The sequence below is a fragment of the Leucoraja erinacea genome, chromosome 7 (assembly GCF_028641065.1).
Source record: "Leucoraja erinacea ecotype New England chromosome 7, Leri_hhj_1, whole genome shotgun sequence".
NCBI classification, from domain to species: Eukaryota; Metazoa; Chordata; class Chondrichthyes; order Rajiformes; family Rajidae; genus Leucoraja; species Leucoraja erinaceus.
The window spans coordinates 32813259-32834386 of record NC_073383.1 but is presented as its reverse complement, the minus strand read 5'-3'; the positions used below and the strand labels follow the sequence as shown (position 1 = coordinate 32834386).

The 21128-nt window shown below is 43.5% G+C and overlaps 2 protein-coding genes across 7 annotated transcripts in view; both read right to left on the bottom strand.

Annotated features, from left to right (window-relative positions):
* LOC129698844 (polypeptide N-acetylgalactosaminyltransferase 3-like) overlaps positions 1-5563 on the bottom strand; it is a 28105-nt gene extending 22542 nt beyond the window's left edge. The window contains exons 1-3 of one of the 5 annotated variants that reach the window (XM_055638166.1): positions 5549-5563; positions 5053-5211; positions 1094-1174 (exon numbers count right to left, since the gene is read on the bottom strand). The gene's annotated coding sequence lies outside the window, so the exon portion shown is untranslated. Of the gene's footprint in view, positions 1-1093; positions 1175-1794; positions 1878-5052; positions 5513-5548 lie in introns of those variants that run through there. The other 4 variants (XM_055638167.1, XM_055638169.1, XM_055638165.1 and 1 more) reach the window with 4 other exon arrangements.
* Positions 5564-20326: 14763 nt separating this feature from the next.
* The window catches only part of ttc21b (tetratricopeptide repeat domain 21B), a 63347-nt gene continuing 62545 nt past the window's right edge, over positions 20327-21128 (bottom strand). For both annotated transcript variants that reach the window (XM_055638163.1, XM_055638164.1), the window contains one exon: positions 20327-21044. In XM_055638163.1, the coding sequence (XP_055494138.1) occupies positions 20967-21044 (78 nt within the window). In that variant the 3' untranslated portion in view covers positions 20327-20966. The remainder of the gene's footprint in view (positions 21045-21128) is intronic.

Genomic DNA, 21128 nt, shown 5'->3' with positions numbered 1-21128 from the left:
ATAAAACGTCAAAGCATATGACAGGCACAATTCATTCCCATTGACGGAAATCTGTTCCCTAATTTTACACTACAATGTTAAACTACAATGCAAGCCACAAATGCTGGAAATTCACTGGTGAAACAGACCAATGAAAAGGAGATGCAGGGAACTGCAGATGCCGGAGTCTTGAGCAAAACACAGAGTGCTGGAGGGCAGCACAGCGGTAGAGTTGCTGCCTTACAGCGCCAGAGACCCAGGTAGTGTCGGAGTTTGCACGTTCTCCCTGTGACCGTGTGGGTTTTCTCCATGTCCTCCAGTTTCCCAAAGTTGTACAGGGTTGAAGGTTAATTGGCCCACTTTAAATTGTCCCTAGTGTGTGGGATAGAACTAGTGTACAGGTAACTAAACCCAACTCAGCGGGTCAGGCAGCATTTGTGGAGAGAATAGACAAACGACGTTTCGGGTTGGGACACTTCTCCAGACTGATTGGTGGGAGGTCTGGAGCAGCTCATCAGTATCTGCAGAGTAAAAAACAAGGAACTGCAGATGCTGGTTTACAACAAAAAAGACAAAGTGCTGGAGTAACTCATCGGGACAGGCAGCATCTCTGGAGAAGATGGATAGTTGACTTTTCAGGTCGGGAGAGTGGCAGGCAGAGGCCCCAGCAAGGAAAGAGTTATTCAAGGGAGAGTTAGATTTAGTTCTTAGAGGAATCAAGGGATATGTGGAGAAAGCAGGAGCAGGTACTGATTCTGGATTATCAGCCATGAGTATATTGAATGGTGGTGCAGGCTCGAAGAGCCAAATGGCCTACTCCTGCACCTATTTTCTATGTTTCTTTGAAAGGGTGTCACTGGACCTGAAGTGACAGAAGAACAACATGTCAGGCAGGATTGATTCATATTGCTTCCTCCCCATAGAATACATAAAACAGTACAGCACAAGAAAAGACAACCCTCAACGTCTGTGCTAAACATGATACCATCTATTATGAACATAACATGAACATACTCCATATCCCTATATTCCCTGCATATCCAGGTGCCTATCCCAAAGTTTTTTTTAAACACCACCACCATCCCCACTACCCTCAGTGTAAAAATAAACTTACCCTGCACATCTCCTTTGAACTTTGCCCCTCACTCCTTAAAGCTGTGCTCGCTAGTCTTTGAACGGCACATTGCTGCCTGAGCTGCAAGAGATGTAGTATATTTGATAGGGTTCTCTAGTAAATGCAACAAAACTATTCTTAATTGTACTATTAAGATTCAATTTCTTTACGTATTCAATTCAATTACGTAAATACAGGTACCTGCATTGAAAAACAAAATCATAAATTTGGCACCAAACCCCCTACAAACTAAATGACCAGTGCATTTTCGCAATAAACATTTGACTAATGTGACTCCTGTTGCGTGTTCATTCATACATTATTTAAGGTAGAAAGCCAGTGGTGTTATACAGCAACAACGTAAATGCAACTTCACTCATGCTTTTAGAACGCACAACTTCTTCAGGCCAACTTGAAATGACATTCCCAAACAATAATGTGGAGATTGGTCAAGGGCAATCGTCATTCAGCCTGTATTGTTTTGATCAGGACAAAAGAAAAGTGTTAATTGTTCACACTATAACGTGAGGTTCTGGAACTCTAATACTTTGGGCGCAAGAATTCAACCAACAGGTCCTTTGCTTTGCTCATAGTGGCACTGGGCCTTTACTCACTGGCGATTAGATGGATGAAGAGAGGATATTTTCACTTGTGGTGGAATTTAGGACCAGAAAGCACCACCTCAGAATAAAAGGACATACCTTTAGAAAGGAGATGAAGAGAAATCTCTTCAGTCAGAGGGTGGAATTCATTGGCACAGACAGCTGTAGAGGCCAAGTAATTTCTAAGGTGGAGATTGAAAGATTCTTGATTAGTACAGAGAGGGGGTGCCAGAGGTTATGAGAAGGCAGGAGAATGGGGTTGAGAGGGAAAGATAGATCAGCCATGATTGAATGGCAGAGTAGACGAAGGGCCGAATGGCCCAAGTTGCTCCTATAACATGAATAATTGTACTGGACCAGATGTGCTGAAGGGCCTGTTTCCATGCTGTTCGATTCTATGAGAATTTAGTTTGATGTGGGAGGGAACGTATGGGAAGGAAAATCAAATGGGGCATGTAGCAAATTTATTCTTAGGTGAACAAGCAAATATAGTTAGCATTAGATTTTATGCAGAAACAAGGAAGTGCAGATGATGGTTTACAAACAAAAACCACACAAAGTGCTGAAGTCACTCAGCAGGTCAGGAGACACATCTGGAGAACACAGACAAGTGATGTTGCAGGTCGGAATCCTTCTTCAGACCGTCTAAAGAAGGGTCCCGATCCGAAACTTCATCTATCCATGTTCTCCAGAGATGTTGCCTGACCCGCTGACTCACCCCAGCTCTTTGTCTTTTTTTGTAAGACTTTAAATCCTATTATTTATTTGAAGCTGACATCTCTTAGTGCAGGTGCAAGCCCCCTCAAAGTTCAATTTTATATTTCTCCATTATTTCGAGAGGCTTTCTGAGTGCTTTGTTATATGAACAAAGTCCATATTGGAGATATAAATCTACAGCTCAACTTTCCTGTTTCTATATTCAGCCGACACACTCTTGACACAGCAGGCTGAGTTAAAATTCCAAGAACAAAGTTTGTTCATTGAACAAAAGAAGAAAAAAAAAGCTTCAAACTATCACATAAATCAAGTTGACACTATTTTTTTACACATTTATTCTGCTATGTACTTTCCTCCAAATTAAAGCACTACAAACATATCTTGGACAAATTGGCCGGTGTCTGGGACATGTTGGCCAGTCGGTGTGGGCAAACTCGGCCGAAGGGCCTGTTTTCACTGTATCACTCTATGACAACCTGCTTTGTACGTTCAATCTCAAATGAATTTTTCAGGGAATAAGTCTTTGATAAAAGTGTATACAAAAGTGTAAGTGATTCTGCATTTCTTATTGTGCGCTATGAAACATTTTGGAACACAGATGATGGTCTGCTGACTTTAGTGTGAGCAGCAGGAATTACACAAGTCAGGACAATTGTCTTGGATTGAATCAGAAATGAGTCATACAGTCTGGAGATAGAGCCATCAGCTCAACTCGCCCATGCAGACGCGGGCAACAGTACATGGTGCAGTGCACTGCTAGAAACAAGGAACTCCAGAAACTGGTTTACAAAATAAGGACACAAACTCAGCAGGCCAGGCAGCATCTCTGGAGAAAGACACAAAATACCAGAGTAACTCAGCAGGTCAGGCAGCATCTCTGAAGAAAAGGAGCAATTCATACATTCATAAGTTATAGGAGCAAAATTGGGCTATTCAGCCCATCAAATCCACACTGCCATTCAATCGTGGCTGATCTATTTTTCCCTCTCAACCCCATTCTTCTGCCTTCTTCCCATGACCAATAACTATAGGTGACATTTCTGGTTGGAATCCTTGTTCAGACTGTACAGTCCACAGGATAAAGTTTGTGTATACCAATGCTCTATGGTGTACAATATACTATTTGATGAAAGTTTCCAAATAGGAATGTCGGCTTAATTGAAAACCATTTTTGACAGATGAAAGACAATTGTCTAAAACACCTTAGTGGGAAACTCACCTGTCACATATGACCTCGGCTATCAGCACATCTCCCCACAACCCCACCACCCAAACCTCCCTACCACCCCAACCTCCCCACACCTCCCCACCACCCACCTCCCACACCACCCACAACACCTCCCCCAATGAGTGCTTGCAGGCACCAGAAGTCACCTCAACTGAAAAACCTTCACCAAAAATGGACACAAAGTGCTGGAGTAACTCAGCGGGTCAGGCAGCATCGCTGGAGAACATGGTCAGGTGACGTTTTGGGTCAGGACCTTTCTTCAATCTAATACTGATGCTGCCTTGATGTTGGAGCTACACTCCAACATAATCACTTATAACATCCACGTCCTAAACCTGGTGCAAGTGTAATCAATATCGTGGAGACACAAGGAACTGCAAATGGTGAAATCTTGAGCAAAACACAAAGTAGTGGAGGAACTCAGCGGGTCAGGCAGCATCTGTGGAAGGGACTGACTCTGAAGAAGGGTCCTAACCAAAAATTGTGTCATTACAGCATGGGAACTGGAACTTTGGCCCAAGTTGTTCATGGCGACCCAATTGGCATACTGGACTAGACCCATTTGCTTACATTTAGTCCATATCCCTCTAAACTTTTCCTACCCTCAGCTATATTTAAGAGGGAGTTAGATGTGGGCCTTGTGGCTAAGGGGATCAGGGGGTATGGAGAGAAGGCAGGCACGGGATACTGAGTTGGATGATCAGCCATGATCATATTGAATGGCGGTGCAGGCTCGAAGGGCCGAATGGCCTACTCCTGCACCTAATTTCTATGTTTCTATGTTTCTAATAAAAGAACATCTTTAGAATGGGGATGAGGAGGAACCTTTATCCAGAAGCTAGTGAATCATTGCCACCGACGGTAGTGGAGGCCAAGTCATCATATATATTTTAAGTGGAGATTGACCGTTCTTGATTAGCAAGGGCGCAAAAGTTATGGGGAGAAGGCAGGAGAATGGGGTTGAGACGGAAAGGTAGATCAACCATGTTTGAATGGCGGAGTAGACTTGATGGACTGAATAGCCTCATTCTGCTCCTATGACTTAAGAACATATCTATATATCCAAATGTCTTTTAAAAGTCATAATTGTATTGCTTCTAAAGCTACCTTTGGCAGCTCATTCGAGATAGGGAGTACCCTCCGAGTGAAAAAAGTGCCCCTGAGATCCTTCTTAAATCACTCCCCTCTCACCTTAAGCCTGTGCCCTCTGGCTTTAGAATCCTTTACCTTGGTTGGTTAAAAAAAAAAGATTAAGAGCGTGTTGACGTGTGCCCACTGATGCTGCCCTTTTCACCCACCGAGTTCCTCCAGCACTTTGCTTCTTTTTTACAGATCAACAGCACGCATGAAGTCGCTGAGTTAGCACACGCACGAAGTTTGCTTTAGTAAAACAGCAGTAAAAGGCAGCCTACCTGAGGTGCTGGGTGTCCGGAGTTGGCCGCAAGGGTTGGGATGAGGGTCAGTAATCCCCGGGCCAGACTCGCTGTCCGGACAATGGGATGAGCCCAGAAGGAACCCCCAGCGGGGTTTCAATGGGTCGCCGTGTGTTGCAACGCTGGGATTATCCCCGCCTAAAGCAGATCATGAGGGAATCAGGGTCTATGCATTCACCGAGTGCAGGGTGAATCATCAAGAGTGTAACGATTGCCCGGAGAGAGGGAGAGGGAGCGCAGCCTTGTCCCGGGAGAGAAAGAGAGAGAGAGAGACCGCACCATTGCCCCGGGACAGGTAGCGCAGTGTCGTCCCGGGAAGGGGAGAGACAGGGGGAGGGAGGGGGCGCAGTGTCGTCCCGGGAGAGACGGCGGGAGCACAGTGTCGTCCCGGGAGAGAGAGGGAGACGGAGGGAGAGCAGCAGCGTTGCCCCGGGAGAGAGAGAAGGAGCGCCCGCCACCTTGGTCCAGGACTGACCCCGCTGGCTGTCCCGGGCTCGCTGCCACGCTGGGCGCCGGCTTCCGCTTGGGTGGAACAGGTGTGTACACCAGGTGAGCACGCATGCCCCGTGCAGTGGGGCAGGGCAGGGCAGGACCGGGTCGGGCCAGGTAGGATAGGGCAGGGGCGGGCAGGGCCAGGGAGTTAAAGGCGCCGCCTCCACTCTCTGCATTTGTCATTTTGCAAATACCACGGTTGAGAGAGCGACTGCTCCCCGTGTGTAGAAGCGCACAGGGCTGGAGTGGAGCAGAAGACACAAGGTGATGCAGAAACTCAGCGGGTCGGGCAGCGTCTGAGGGGATGCTTGTTGGCCCATTGCAGGAGGCATGTGGAGAGTGCAGCTATATCTTGATCCAGGGATAGGTTAGTTGTCTGGAGAAGGGTTTCGGCCCGAAACGTTGCCTATTTCCTTCGCTCCATAGATGCTGCTGCACCCGCTGAGTTTCTGTGTTCTGTGTTCCGAGGTACAGTAAAAAACTTGATGTAACAAAAAGGAACTGCAGATACTGCAGAACTGGTTTATACCAAAGATGGACTCAAAGTGCTGGAGTAACATAGAAACATAGAAATTAGGTGCAGGAGTAGGCCATTCGGCCCTTCGAGCCTGCACCGCCATTCAATATGATCATGGCTGATCATCCAACTCAGTATCCCGTACCTGCCTTCTCTCCATACCCCCTTAGCCACAAGGGCCACATCTAACTCCCTCTTAAATATAGCCAATGAACTGGCCTCAACTACCCTCTGTGGCAGAGAGTTCCAGAGATTCACCACTCTCTGTGTGAAAAAAGTTCATGGCTGATCAGTACCCCGTTCCATCTTTTCCCCCATGTCCCTTGATTCCCTTAGCCCTAAGAGCTAAATCTAACTCTTGAGAACATCCAATGAATTGGCCTCCACTGCCTTCTGTGATAGAGAATTCCACAGATTCAGAACTCTGGGTGAAAACGTTTTCCTCATCTTAATCCTAAATGGCCTGCCCCTTATTCTTAAACTGTGACCCCTGGTTCTGGACTCCCCCAACATCGGGGACATTTTTCCTGCATCTACCCTGTCCAATCCTCTAAGAATGTTATATGTTTCTATGATTCCCTCTCATCCTCCTAAATTCTAGTGAATACAAGCCCAGTCGAAACATTCTTTCATCATATGTCAGTTCCGCCACCCCGGGAATTAACCTGGTGAACCTACGCTGCACTCCCTCAATAGCAATAATGTCCTTCCTCAAATTATGAGACCAAAATTGCACGCAATACTCCAGGTGCGGTCTCACCAGGGCCCTGTACAAATGCAGTAGGACCTCCTTGCTCCTAAACTCAAATTCTCTCACAATGAAGGCCAACATGCCATTAGCTTTCTTCACTGCCTGTTGTACCTGCATGCTTACTTTCAGTGACTGATGTACAAGCACACCCAGGTCTCGTTGCACCTCCCCTTCTCCTAATCTGACACCATTCAGATAATAATCTGCCTTCCTGTTCTTGCCGCCAAAGTGGATGACCTCACATTTACCCACGTTATACTGCATCTGCCATGCATCTGCCCACTCACCCAACCTATCCTAGTCACCCTGCAGCCACTTAGCATCCTCCTCACACTGCTCCCCAGGTTTGGTTCATCCGCAAAAATATATTACATTTAATTCCCTCATCTAAATCGTTAATATATATTGTAAACTGGGATGCCAGCACTGAGCCGTGCGGCACCCCACTAATCACCGCACACCGAGCCTTGCAGCACCCCACTAGTCACTAACTCAGCGGATGAGGCAGCATCTCTGGAGAACATGGATAGTTGACGTTTCCGATCAGTGGCCCTTATTCAGACTGACCAGTCTGATTAATGATCTGATCAATATCGGATATTAATATGTAAGACTGATTAATCAAATTCAAATCTTAGGAGTGTGGAAGGAAACCGAGCACCCGGCGAAAACCCATGTGGTCGCAGGGAGAACGTACAAACTCGTACAGACAGCATGTGTAGTCAGGATTGAACCCGGATCTCTGGATCACACAATATCAACACCATTGGCCGATAATCATTCTTATATTAGTAAAGACTAAAATAATGACCGAACAAATGTTAACTCAATCTCACCATGAAAAATAATTATTTAATGATTATGTCCTAATTATTTATTTTCCATTCATTCTTCCAACAAAGTGTCATCAAATTTGTAAATGTGATGAAATCATGAGATTATTTGAACATTATCTTCAAATAGTAATCAGTAATAGTATTATGTAAGGCATAATTCAAATAGTAATATGTTAAGCATAATTTGAATTGCATGTGAATAATGCAGTTCATGTTAAGAACAATTTGCCTCCATTGTATGTATAATATTATACAATAGTGCAATAAAGAGACAATAATATTTACTCAGTGGGCAGAGAAAAGACCATGTCCGTGGAAAATGAGACCTGGAGAAATCTGTGCTTTATTTTATGAACTCCCATGAGATGAAACAACTCTAGACTAAGGGATAAATGGATGAACTGCCAGGCATGATATTTGGTCAGTTGATAAATGGGGTACGACAGGAAGGTACAAAGCAGAATGGTTGAAGATTAACCAAACAGGATCCAGGAAACGGACATTTTAACTCCCCTTCCCACACTGACCTTTTGTCCTGGGCCTCCTCCATTGCTGGAATGAGCCCACGTGCAAAATGGAGGAATAGTACCTCATATTTTGCTTACAACCCAGCGATATGAAAATTGATTTATCTAATTTCAAGTAATGCTTGCATTCCCTCTGCCTCCATCCTTCCCACACCCTAGACGTCCTGCTAGTTTCACTGTCCGTATCCGTTCATTATCACCACCTCCACAGACAACAATGGACCATTGTGGGCTCCTTGACCATCAGTACCGACTCCGATTTGTTCTGTACCTTCTCATTCCTCTATTTTTCCTGTCCCCTGATTGAATCTGAAGAAGGGTCTCGACCTGAAACGTCACTTATTATTTTTCTCCAGAGATGCTCCTTGACCGGCTGAGTTACTCCAGCATTTGTGTCTACCTTCGGTGTAGACCAGCAACTAAAATATCTTCCTACACATTAATTACTGGAGGCTTATCTGAATTAGAAATTAATTCAGTCCAACGATCAGAGCTTCAGAATAATAATTAATTAATTGCAACTAACAACAATGCAAAAAAAGGCAAAACCTATTCAGGGTGTCGTATTTTAATTCCCCGGCCCCATAGGAGAAGTACCCACGTCACCACAGCTAATTCTAATACAATACAGCAACACACGTGACAGTAATAAGAATAAACTTAATAAACTAAACCTCCTCTGCACCCTCTCCAAAGCTTCCATGTCCTTCCTGTAATGAAGTGTACATACTACTCCCAAAGTTCGATGGGACACATCTACAGACCACAAGTGTGACCAAGTTACGATTCAATCATTCTGGGAATCCTTAAGATGGCAGGCACTGCACATGTTAAAACAGCAGTACCTCACAGAAATTGCTGGTTTTAAGTTCAGAAATATTAGCAGCGCTCCTTCGTAAGGTGAGAGGGGCAATGTGTGGAGCAAGTTTTTAGTACAGAGAGTGATAGGTGCCTGCAACGCGCTGCTGGGGGTGGTGGTGGAGGAGGCAGATACAATTAGTGGTATTTAAGAGGCTTTTGGATAGGCACTTGGATATGGAGGAATATGGATTATGTGCAGGTTGATAAGAGTTGTTCTGGGCATCATTTTCAGCATGGTCATTGTGGGCTGAAGGGCCTGTTCTTGTGCTGTACTGTTCTATGTTCTATATTAATAACAAATTTTGTGTTTGTGAAGTACCCATTTCAAACAGGCCGTCATTCCTGGCAGTGGAGATTAGTTAAACTTGGCATCATGTTCAACATGGACATTGTGAGCGAAAGGCCGTGCTCCACTGCTGTACTGTTCTATGTTCTTAAGGAGTGATAATAAGAAAGCTATCAATATTTTCAAGAACTTGCAGTGCCTGGAATTTCTGAGGCTGATTATGATAAACTGGTGGTATCACCCCCAAGACAGATCCAATTAAATACCTTTCCCTTTTGCATTTCAATTGTAACCACCAGATGTTGCCCAAGAATTTGGCTTTGGATTTTGTTGAACTGAATCTTTGTTAAGTAATTCTTGAAACAGATAAGTGTAACATCGTACTTTGTCATTTGCAAAGCATCAATTAAAAGTCAAGACTGTTTTACTGTCATATGTACCCAAATAAAACAATGAGAATGCCACTTGAAGTAGCAGAACCGGTCTGCAAACACAGTACTCAATCGACACTACAATAAACAATCATAAACAAAAGTTAAATAAACAAAAGACCCGATATAGTGCAAAAAAAAGGCCAAAGTCCCCAGTGCAACCAAGGCAGTTCGTAACAACTTAGATGACAGATAAAATAGTGTCCAATTCTAAATTAATTTTCAACAGCTAACATTTGAGAGTATCATTTTTGCTTTAAAAAAAAACACTAAGCACCAAGCAAATGTTCCAATGGTTCAGTGGTATTTTATTGTCACATGTACCTTGGGACAGTGAGTTTCCTTTTTTGTATATCTATATAACTAAAAGTCTCATCTTGACCACTTCCTGTCTGCGGTGTATATTAGATTTTAGAAAAGACTCTACCATATATTGCTATGATTTTTGGCCATCTTACTCACAGTCCTCCTCCGCTGAGGCAGTCCCGAGGATTTTTCCGATCGATGAAAAATAAAAAAGTTATGAGTGTTTAAAAAATCTTGAGATCAGCTGATTGGTCCTCTCGTCTGTCAATCACCACGATGAAGGTGGTGGGGTGGGCAGGACTATAAAACCTCGGATGCCCGGACGTGAGTCAGTCACTCTGGAAGATCATGAGGGAAAGTCCACAACTGTGATTCTAAGCTGTGAATCAACTGAACTGTGAGTGCAATGTACTTGCAATAAACGATTTGTTAGCCCTTAATGACAATGCAATGAGTTGTTTGGCAATTTGGTGGACTAAAATGATGTGAAATTGAGTTTGGTGGCCCGTACTCTGCCTGAAATGCTGTGAAATTGAGTTTGGTGGCATGCATGGACCACCAGGGGCGCCGGGGAAATGGCCTGCCCAGCCGGCAGTCTGTTCGTTTTTTCAACTTTTTATTTTTAGCGTTTGTTTAAAGTTTGTTTTTATGTTCTTCAGTTTGTTTAATGTGGGTGGTTGGGGGCGGGGGGGAGGGGATCGGGGGAAAACTTTTTTTTCAAGACCTTCCCTTCCCGGAGATGTGATCATTTTCGGATCACATTCTCTGGGCTCTGCGGCCTACCATCGCTGGAGCTGGGAGCCGCCTCGGACTGTCGTGAGCCCCATCATGGGGCGTGGACTTACCATCGGAGCGGATCCCTTGCCTGGGATCGCTCCCACCGCGGACTTACCAACAAGGGCTCGAAGTCTCGGGAGAGGCTGAGTTGGGAGCTCCAACGCCGCAGAAGGTTCGTCCAGCCCCGACACGAGGTTTGATCGCCCGGTGCGGGGTAGCTGACGACCCCCCGATGCGGGAACTGAACACCTCGACGCGGAGGTCCCGGTAGTCAATACCGTCCCGTCAATGGAGGGGCTCGAGGCCCCCGACCAAAGAAGTACAAAGGAAGAGATTGGAACTTTATTTCGCCTGCCATCACAGTGAGGAATGTGTAGGAGTCACTGTGGTGGATGTTCATTTTAAATATGTTTTTGAATCTATTGCTTTTAATTGTATGACTAACCTGGCCACTGAAATTCCTCGTATGTTGCAAAACATACTTGGTGAATAAAATCTGATTCTGCACTCTGCCTGAAGTGCAGTGAAATTGAGTTTTGTGGCCTGCACTCCGCCTGAAAAGCTGTGAAATTGAATTCAGTGGCCTGCACTCCGCCTGAAATGCTGTGAAATTGAGTTTGGTGGCCTGCACTCTGCCTGAAATGCTGTGAAATTGCGTTTGGTGGCCTGCATTCTGTTTGAAATGCTATGGAATTGAATTTGGATGCCTACACTATGCTTGCAATGGAATTTCAAGGAATAGCCATGAGTGAACTGCCAGCCCACCAGCCCTGGGTGTCTGAGTTGCCAGCCCACCAGCCCTGAGTGACTGAGCTGCCATCCCACCAGCCCTGAGTGACTGAGCTGCCAGCCCAAGAATCCATTCAGCCCACAATGTCCATACTAGCCCTCTGGAAACCAGTCCCTTCGGCCCACACCACCCATACTAGCGCTCCAGAAAGCCCCCCTCCCCCTCAAACGGGTCCCACTTAGTCTAGTAGTTCAGTAAAAATCTTCCCAGACACAGGCATAATCACACCAAGCAAAGTTTTGAAAATCCCATTCTTCTGCTTTCTCCTCATAACCTTTGACACCCTTACTAATCCTAACAATCTTTGCTTTAAAAATACCCAATGACTTGGCCTCCATAGCCATCTGTGCAAATGAATTCTGCAGATTCACCACCCACTGGCTAAGGAAATTCCTCCTCATCTCCTTTCTAAAGCTACGCCCATTTATTCTGAAGCTGTGACCTCTGGTCCTAGACTCTCCCGCTACTGAAAACATAATTTCCACATCCAGTCTATCCAGGTCTTTCATTATTCGGTAAATTTCAATGAGATATCCGCTCATCCTTCTAAACTCCAGCAAGTACAGGCCCAGTGCCATCAAACACTCCTCATATGTCCCCGTTCCGATTATTTGACTTCAATTAGCAGCAAGCAAGGGGGAAAACGGAGCATTGTCGGTGATTGTATCCAAGCAACGATTTGGTGAAAGGGATGAATGTACAAGTCGATGACACTTGCATTCTGACACGTTGCTCTTCGGACAAATAAGGGCAACTCTTCAGGGCAAGAATAGTTTTAGATTGAAGAACCATGGGAAGAAAGAGAAGGGAGAGAGATAAATAGGAAGGCAGGTAGGGTAAAGAAGGGCATCCGGTCTGAGTGCAGGTAGATGGGACTAGGTGAGAGTAACTGTTCGGCACGGACTAGAAGGGCCGAGATGGCCTGTTTCCGTGCTGTAATTGCTATATGGTTTTATTGTGGCTGGGGAGTGAATTAGCTCGGGTGGCTGCCGCAGCGCTCCGGGCACGGAAAGCAGAACTGGCCGCCACTTCCGAGGAAGGAAGCAGCTCGGGTGACTGTGTGCAGCCGCCGGGACCCGACAGCAGAACCGGCTGCCACTTCAGCCCCTTCTGCTGGTCCCCGCTCACCTCTGGCAGTGCTCTCCGTCTGAACATCTCTCACCTGCCGCTCGCCGGCCAGCTTCCCGCAAATCCTTAAATTCCGACAGCGCGTTCACCGGACCAGTTGAGGTTACATGGCTGGGAATTTAAGGATTTGCGGGACGCGTTTGACATGAGCAAAGCCGGCGAGCGGCAGGTGAGAGGTGTTCAGACGGAGAGCACTGCCAGAGGTGAGCGGGGACCAGCAGAAGGCGCTGAAGTGGCGGCCGCTCGCAGTCACCCGAGCTGCTTCCTTCCCCGGGAGTGGCGGCCGGTTCTGCTGTCCGTGCCCGGAGCGCTGCAGCAGCGGTGAGTGAGTCTGATATGATCTCCAACCCCCTCCTTCTCAACACTCCTGCCCTCCCCGTATCTTTAACCCCTGGCACAGACTCTCCACACGCTGTGAAAGGAACTCTCCCTCCAATTGGTCCCTTGAATTAGTATTGTCATTCAATAAGATGACAACTGATTCAACGTCCCGGTGTGCTCCAGTTTTTCCCACCATCTCTCCTCCTGCCTTCATCCTCCGTCCCCCACCCATTCAGTAATTAAAAATTGAAGGAGATTTTGAAGCCTTGGGAAAATTGAATTGTTACTTATTTTTAATTCTTTACGGAGAGAAAAATCTGCACATGCGCGGTTTAACTTTTTTTTAAAGCCGACTGACTGCCTACCCTGAGAAATTATTCACGGCACGTGCCTGACACACACACACACACACACACACACACACACACACACACACACACACACACACCACACACACACACACACACACGCATATAGATACACGTTAAAAAAACGAACATAACAATAATAGTGCAAAGATACAAAACCAATGCCCCCAAGTCTACGTAGTTCAGAGCTTATTTGGAGGCTGCATTGTTTAATAGCTTGATGGCTGCAGAGAAGAAGCTGCTCCTGAACTTGGATGTTACAGTTTTCAGGCTCCTATAACTTATTTCCTATGGCAGGAGTGAAATGATAGTGTGGCCAGGGTGGTGTGGGTATCTGGAAGAGGAAAAAGTGTTGTGATGCAGTTTCAAGAGAAAGAAAACGTGCAAAATCTTTGGATGAGGTTGGAATTTAGTTAGTATCATGCAGCACAGAAAAAGGCCCTTTGGCCTTCCGAGTCTGTGCTGACTATCAAACATCCATAGACACAGTGCTGGAGTAACTCAGCGGGTCAGGCTGGAGAAAAGGAAAAGGTGACATTTCGGGTTGAAACCCTTCTTCAGAGTGATAGTCAGGGGAGAGGGAAACTAGAGGTATGAATAGATACAGAAGAGATATCTTCCCCATTTCCAAATTTCCTGAAACATTTAACCTTGACTGTCTGAATATACTCTGCCTACCTGACCTTTAAAAGACATTGGAACAGTTATGCAGGTAGGAAGGGTTTAGAGATATATGGGCTAAATGCAGGCAAATGGGACTAATGCAGTATGCCAACTTGGTCGGCACGGACAAGGTGGGCCGAAGAACCATTTTCCGTGCTGCAAGGCTCTATGACTATCAATTAGTAAGTAATGTGGGTTTATTTTTTTTTAAAGAAAATGTATATGTATATGCTGTCAGAAATCTTAATTATATTTGATAAACTATCTTTTAAAAACTTTAAATGCCAGTTCTAGCAAAGATTCTTGAACAAAATTGCTTTATTCCCAGCGATATTTTTAGATATTTTCCAAGCAAATTCATACGATCACAAGTGATCCTCATATAAAGCATTTTGTACCAGGAATTGATTGCAGGGCTCCCTTATCAACAAAAAGTTACACAGTCAAATCACATGACAACAGTTTGCCAACAAATGCCTGTTTCACTCTCTCTATTATGCGATCAAGGATAAAACAAATATAATTGCCTGCTGGAAAAAATATTTTATAATCTTAAAAATATACACAATTTAAAAATATATATCAATAGATTCTCTTATTACATTGTAAATAATGCACTCTATTAATAATCACAGAATCCTCACAATCCTGTCCTCATATTAATATCACTGCAAAAAATGAACAGTGATATTGAGTAACACAGGCCACACATGCATTTTCATAAGTGATTTAATAAATTGTCAAGTGTTTAATTGTCATATGTACCAGCAATGGAATTATGACATATACTTGCTGCAGCTTAACAGACCCCTGAACATAACACAAACAGATAATATGTAATAATACAATAAATTAATAATCAGTAAAACCAGGGAACCATAATACAGTAAAACCAAGCTCCACAGTGCATCCCCAAAACAGTTTTAATGTATGTATATTCCTCACTAATGAAATAATATAAATTGTGAAATAGAATTTGTTATTAACCATATAACCACATAACAATTACAGCACGGAAACAGGCCATCTCGGCCCTACAAGTCCGTGCCGAACAACTTTTTTCCCTTAGTCCCACCTGCCTGCACTCATACCATAACCCTCCATTCCCTTCTCATCCATATGCCTATCCAATTTATTTTTAAATGATACCAACGAACCTGCATCCACCACTTCCACTGGAAGCTCATTCCACACCGCTACCACTCTCTGAGTAAAGAAGTTCCCCCTCATGTTACCCCTAAACTTCTGTCCCTTAATTCTGAAGTCATGTCAGTTATTACTGAATTAATAAAAAGCAATCACTTTTTCCTTATCATTCTCTATATATTCAGCACTGTTCGATGTGTTTGCGAACAAATACTTCTTTCTGTTTGCTTTTTATGTGCCTTAAAATTTGCTTAAAAGTCTTCTACATAAACCCAATTATTTTCAAAAATAACCCTATTGTGTTGCAGAAGATTAATTAAACAAAAAGTAGTTTTTAATAAGCTGCTTGGCTTTTTGTTTGTGTGAGATGCTGCCTCACATCACCTTATTTAAACAGATAATTAAAACACCATGCTGTACTTCAGTCTGACGTGTTACAAATACATTTAACTTTGACTAATTTCTCAGGTTTTCTACATACACTTGTGGAACAAAGAATATTTCAAAGACTTACCAAACGTCTCTGCTAACTGAAGCACAGGTCAAATGTGCACACATTGTCAGAGCCAAACCAAGTCCGAACAAGGAAGACGAGGGGTGTAAAGACTGGAATGAGGCCACAGTTTATTAGGAGTTCCTGTTACCATCCCGCCCACATGTCGAGTTAAATCAAGAATCAACAGTCCCAGTGACTACTGCATGCCTCTTCTCCTCTTAGTGACTGGATCAAATGCAACAGACAAGTGGACTGGAGATAAATGCTTTTGCTGCTGTGTTTATGTGTTTACCTAAAATGGTAAATGTTGAATTAAGTAATGTGTCAAGAAAATAAAAAGGTTGACATGGTTATATCCCAAGCAAACCCAGCCCCATAATTTTACTGAACAAATAAAGCAAAAGACACAATGTGCTGGAGTAACTCAGTGGGTTAGGCCGCACTTCTGAAGAACATGGATAGGTGACGTTTTGGGTCAGACTGGGAGAGAGGAGGAGAACTTCAAAGTAGGCATAGTTTGATCGGATTTCTCAGTGGAACAGTAAAATGTAGAAACAAGGAACTGCAGATGCTAGTTTATAAAAAGGTTGAAGAAGGGTCCCAGTCCAGGTACCCTTCACCTATCCGTATTCTCCAGAGATGCTGCCTGACCCGCACTTACTCCAGCACTTTGTGTCCTATGTTGTAGACCAGCATCTGCTGTACCTTGTTCATAAGTCATAGAAGCAGAAACATAGAAAATAGGTGCACGAGTACGCCATTCGACCCTTCAAGCCAGCACCGCCATTCAATATGATCATGGCTGATCATTCAAAATCTGTATCACGTTTCTGCTTTCCCCCCCATATCCCTTGAAGTAGGCCATTCGGACAATCAGACTTGAATTGTTTCCTCGAAGGTTATTCCTGGGAGAGCTGTTGGAAGTATATAAAATTATGAGGCATAGATATACTTTGAAGGGTCTGTTCTTATGCTGTACTGCTCCATGTTCTAATGTACCAGGTGTCACGTGTACCAGGTGTACGCGGGCATGCATTTTCTGGTTTAGAATCTGGCAATACTAACCATTATCAACTTTGATTGATGTTCAACTGTGACAGTATTGTAAAATTAATAGTTGAGAAACTGGCCCTTCGTCCCACCGAGTCCATGGCGATCATTGATCACCCTTTTACTGTTCTATGTTTTCCCACTTTCGCTTCCACTCCCTATACATTAGGGGCAATTTACAGACAGCAAACCCGCATGTCTTTGGGACGTGGGAGGAAGCCGGAGCACCTGGGAGGAAACATACATGATCACATGGGGAGCGTGCAAACTCCACACAGCCAGCACCCAAGGTCAGGATCGAACCTGGATCTCTGGCACTGAGGCAGAAGCTCGGCCAGCTGCCTCACTGTGCTGCTCTTGGTGAATCTGGTTTGAATTAGGGCTTCAATATGATTGATTTTAATTATTAAAAAAAGTTTATACATCTTTCATCTACTTTCAAATTATATGTTTAAGATGCATGAGTTTTCCTCATATACATAATACATATATAAATATATTTGCAATAAAATAACAGGTTGCACTCAAACATGTTTAATTGAATCCACTGCCATGAGCCAAAGAAGGGAGTATTCTGGTTAACACTTTCACCAGAATAGTTCACAACAATCACAAGATGACCTAAAGGTTGAACTGATCATTAAACTCATAACTTAAATCCTTGAATACTTCCATCGTTAATATTTACGTTGAGATTCAGGGTGGAATTACAAACTGATAAAATTTTGCTTTTTTAAATTGATAGCAAATTACTGAGATTGTTATTCTTATTTATTTCCTTATCACACGCTCCTTTTAATTGCTTATTTCCTATTTGAAACAGTAATTCATTTAATGGTATTTTAGAAGCAGTGTATTCAATTGTGTATGTGCAGTGTTAAGTTACAATTCTGCAATAAATCTTGTGTACTTGGACCTACCATTCAGAAACGCTCACATTTATGCATGCCCGGCTTTTAACATTTGCTGCCAGAGCAGCAACCTCTTGGCTTCTTGTAAAACTCTCCGATCTGGAATGCGTAAACAATTGCTCAATTTACAAGGCATTGTCTTCTAACCACTTTTCACAAAAAGCCAGATTCACTTTGACCAGTCCAATATTCACAGTTAAATCAGCACACTTGAACAACTATTGAGTTTGTGCACAATCCAACAGGAAATTGCTGAATAATTGAATGTCAAAAGTCAAACATTTAAACTGACACTTTCAGCTACGATTTACAAGGATGTTGCCAGGACTGGGGAGCCTGAGCTATGGGGAGAGGTTGAACGGACTAGGACTTTATTCCTTGAAGCGCAGGTGGATGAGGGGCGATCTTATAGAGGTGTACAAAATCATGAGAGGAAAAGATTGGATGATGTACAGAGTCTCTTGCCCACAGTAGGGGAATCGAGAACCAGGACAGGTTTAAGGTGAGGGGGTAAGATTTAATAGGAACCCGAGGGGCAACTTTTTCACACAAAAGGTTGACGGGGAGGTAGTTGAGGCAGGAACTATTACAATGTTTAAGAAATATTTAAACAGATACATGGATAGGATAGGTTCAGAAGGATATGGGCCAAGCACAGGTAGGTGGTAATAGTGCAGTTGGGGTACGTTGGTTGGTGTGGGCAAGTTTCTGCATTTACAAGGTGGGTCCAGATCAGTGTTGGATCAATGGGATGTTCTGGGTGAGGAAATTTGGCAATGGAAATGTAATTTGATAAAGAGAAGGTGAAAGTTAGAATCCTGTCTTGCTGACAGTAATTATTAGCCTTAACCAAACAATCAAGGCAATAAAACATGAGCACCAGAGATTGATCAATTAATGTGCGAGGTATATCAAATGTGATTAACAAATGCTGTTTACAGCCCCGTCTTTCTTTGTGTGGTGGTTTGTGCTGCTGCCTAACAGCGCCAGAGACCCGGGTTTGATCCGGACTACGAGTGCTGCCTGTACGGAGATTGTACGTTCGCCCTGTGACCGCGTGGGTTTTCTCCAGGTACTCCAGTTTCCTCTCAGGCTCCAAAGACATTTAGGTTTGTAGGTTAATTGGCTTCGGTAAAAATTGTAAACTGTTACAAGTATAGGATAGTAAGTGTAGTGGGTGATAGGTTGTTGGCACGGACTCGGTGGGCCGAAGGGCCTGTTTATGCACTGTATCTCCAAAGTATAATCCCATTTCAAGTTTGAGTTGTTTCATTTTAATTTTGCTAGAATTTCACGAAGCCACACTTGGCCAAATACTGCTCTACATGTAGATGTGTATGTGAAGGCTGTATAACCTCACCCTGGCAGAAGGCACAGATGCTTGAAATTGTGCACCACCAGACTCGGGAACTGCTCTTTCCCCTCTGTTAGCAGGCTTCTGAACTTCCTTCCATAAGCTGTCTGATTCACCACTACCACATTGTGGAGATTGCTTGTTCCATACACCCACCACCCTCTGAGTGAAAACATTGCCCCTCAGGTTCCTATTAAATCTTTTCCCTCTCACCTTAAACCTGTGTCCTCTTCTTGATTCCCCTATCCTCTGAAAAAGACTGTGCATTCACCCTAAATAGGTCATAATTAATAGAAGCAGAATTAGGCCATTCGGCCCATTCTCCCATTCAATCATGGCTGATCTATCTCTCCCTCCTAACCTCATTCTCCTGCCTTCTCCCCATAACCCTTGACACCCGTACTAATCAAGAATCTACCCAACTCTGCCTTAAAAATATCCATTGATCTCCTCAACAGCCTTCTGTGGCAAAGAATTCCACAGATTCACCACCCTCTGACTAAATAAATTCCTTCTAAAGGAATGTCCTTTAATTCTGAGGCAGTGACCTCTAGTCCTAGACTCTTCTACTAGTGGAAACATCCTCTCCACATCCACCTTATCCAAGCCGTTCACTATTTTATACGTTTCAATGCAGTCCCCCCTCGTTCTTCTAAACTCCAGCAAGTACAGGCCCAGTGCTGTCAAACGCTCATCATAAGTTAACCCAGTCATTCCTGGGATCATTCTTGTAAACCTCCTCTGGACCCTCACCAAGGCCACCACTCAGATATGGCGCCCAAAATTGCTCACAATACTCCAAATGTGGCCTGACCAGCGCCTTATAGAGACTCAGCATTACATTGCTGTTTTTGGATTCTAGCCCTCATGAAATAAATGCGAGCATTGCACGTGCATTCTTTACTACCGATTCGACTTGCAGATTAATTTTTTGGGAATCCTGCACCAACACTCCCTAGTCCCTTTGAACCTTCAATTTCTGGATTCTCCCCATTTAGAAAATAGTCTACGCTTTTATTCCTGCTACCAAAATGCACGACTCCACGCCTATATTCCATCTGCCACTTCTCTGCCCACTCTCCCAACCTGTTCAAGTCCTTCTGCAGAGTCCCTGCTTTCTCTGCATTACCTGCCCTTCCACCTATTTTCATATCATCAGCAAACCTGGCCAAAAAGCCTTCAATCCCCTCATCCAAATCGTTATATACAAATAGACCTCAATATAAATCACAACAACAACAATGTTAAACAGATAGTTTAGTTTTGTCTTGGATTTAACATTTATTTACAGTGATCCACTACAAACACACATTGGAAATTAACTTTTATTTTTTTTAATTTAAATTGTAGGGTCCCAACCCAAACCATCACCTATCCATGTTCTCCAGAGATGCTGCCTGATCTGCTAAGTTACTCCAGCAGTTTGTGTCTTTTTTTGCAAACCGGCATCTGCAGTTCATTATTTCTTCATTTTGGAATATAACTTTTTCAGAATAGATTGAACATTTACCAAAAGCTCAAAGTAATAAAACACTAACACTAGAGAATAATAATTGATACATTTGTGCTTGAGATATGTAAAATGTAATGAACTGAGTCAAACGCTGACACCAAATGCAGGGTCTTGTAAGATAACTCAATAAGAAAATTACCAAAAATGAATTGTGTATGATAGTTAGTGACTATGCATAATTTCTATAAATACTAACATCATTAGATAACATTACTGTAAAAAAATCAAAATACAATATAAATTATTTTTTGAATTATAAAACATTGAAAATCTAAATTTTTTAAATTGTGAATTAGGATTTGCACATAATATAAAATTAACATGGCCAACATATGCTCCTATGAGCATCTTTTGGAAATGTGGGCAACACTAAGAGCGCAGAGCTGCCCGTGATTTATCAAGAATGTCTTTCCTCATCTTTGGATATTTGGGATGAGCTCTCAATACCTGCCAATGAAAACAAAAAGAAACAAGAGTTGGGTTACTTTGGTTACTTGGGCGACACGGTGGCGCAGCTGCAGAGTTGATGCC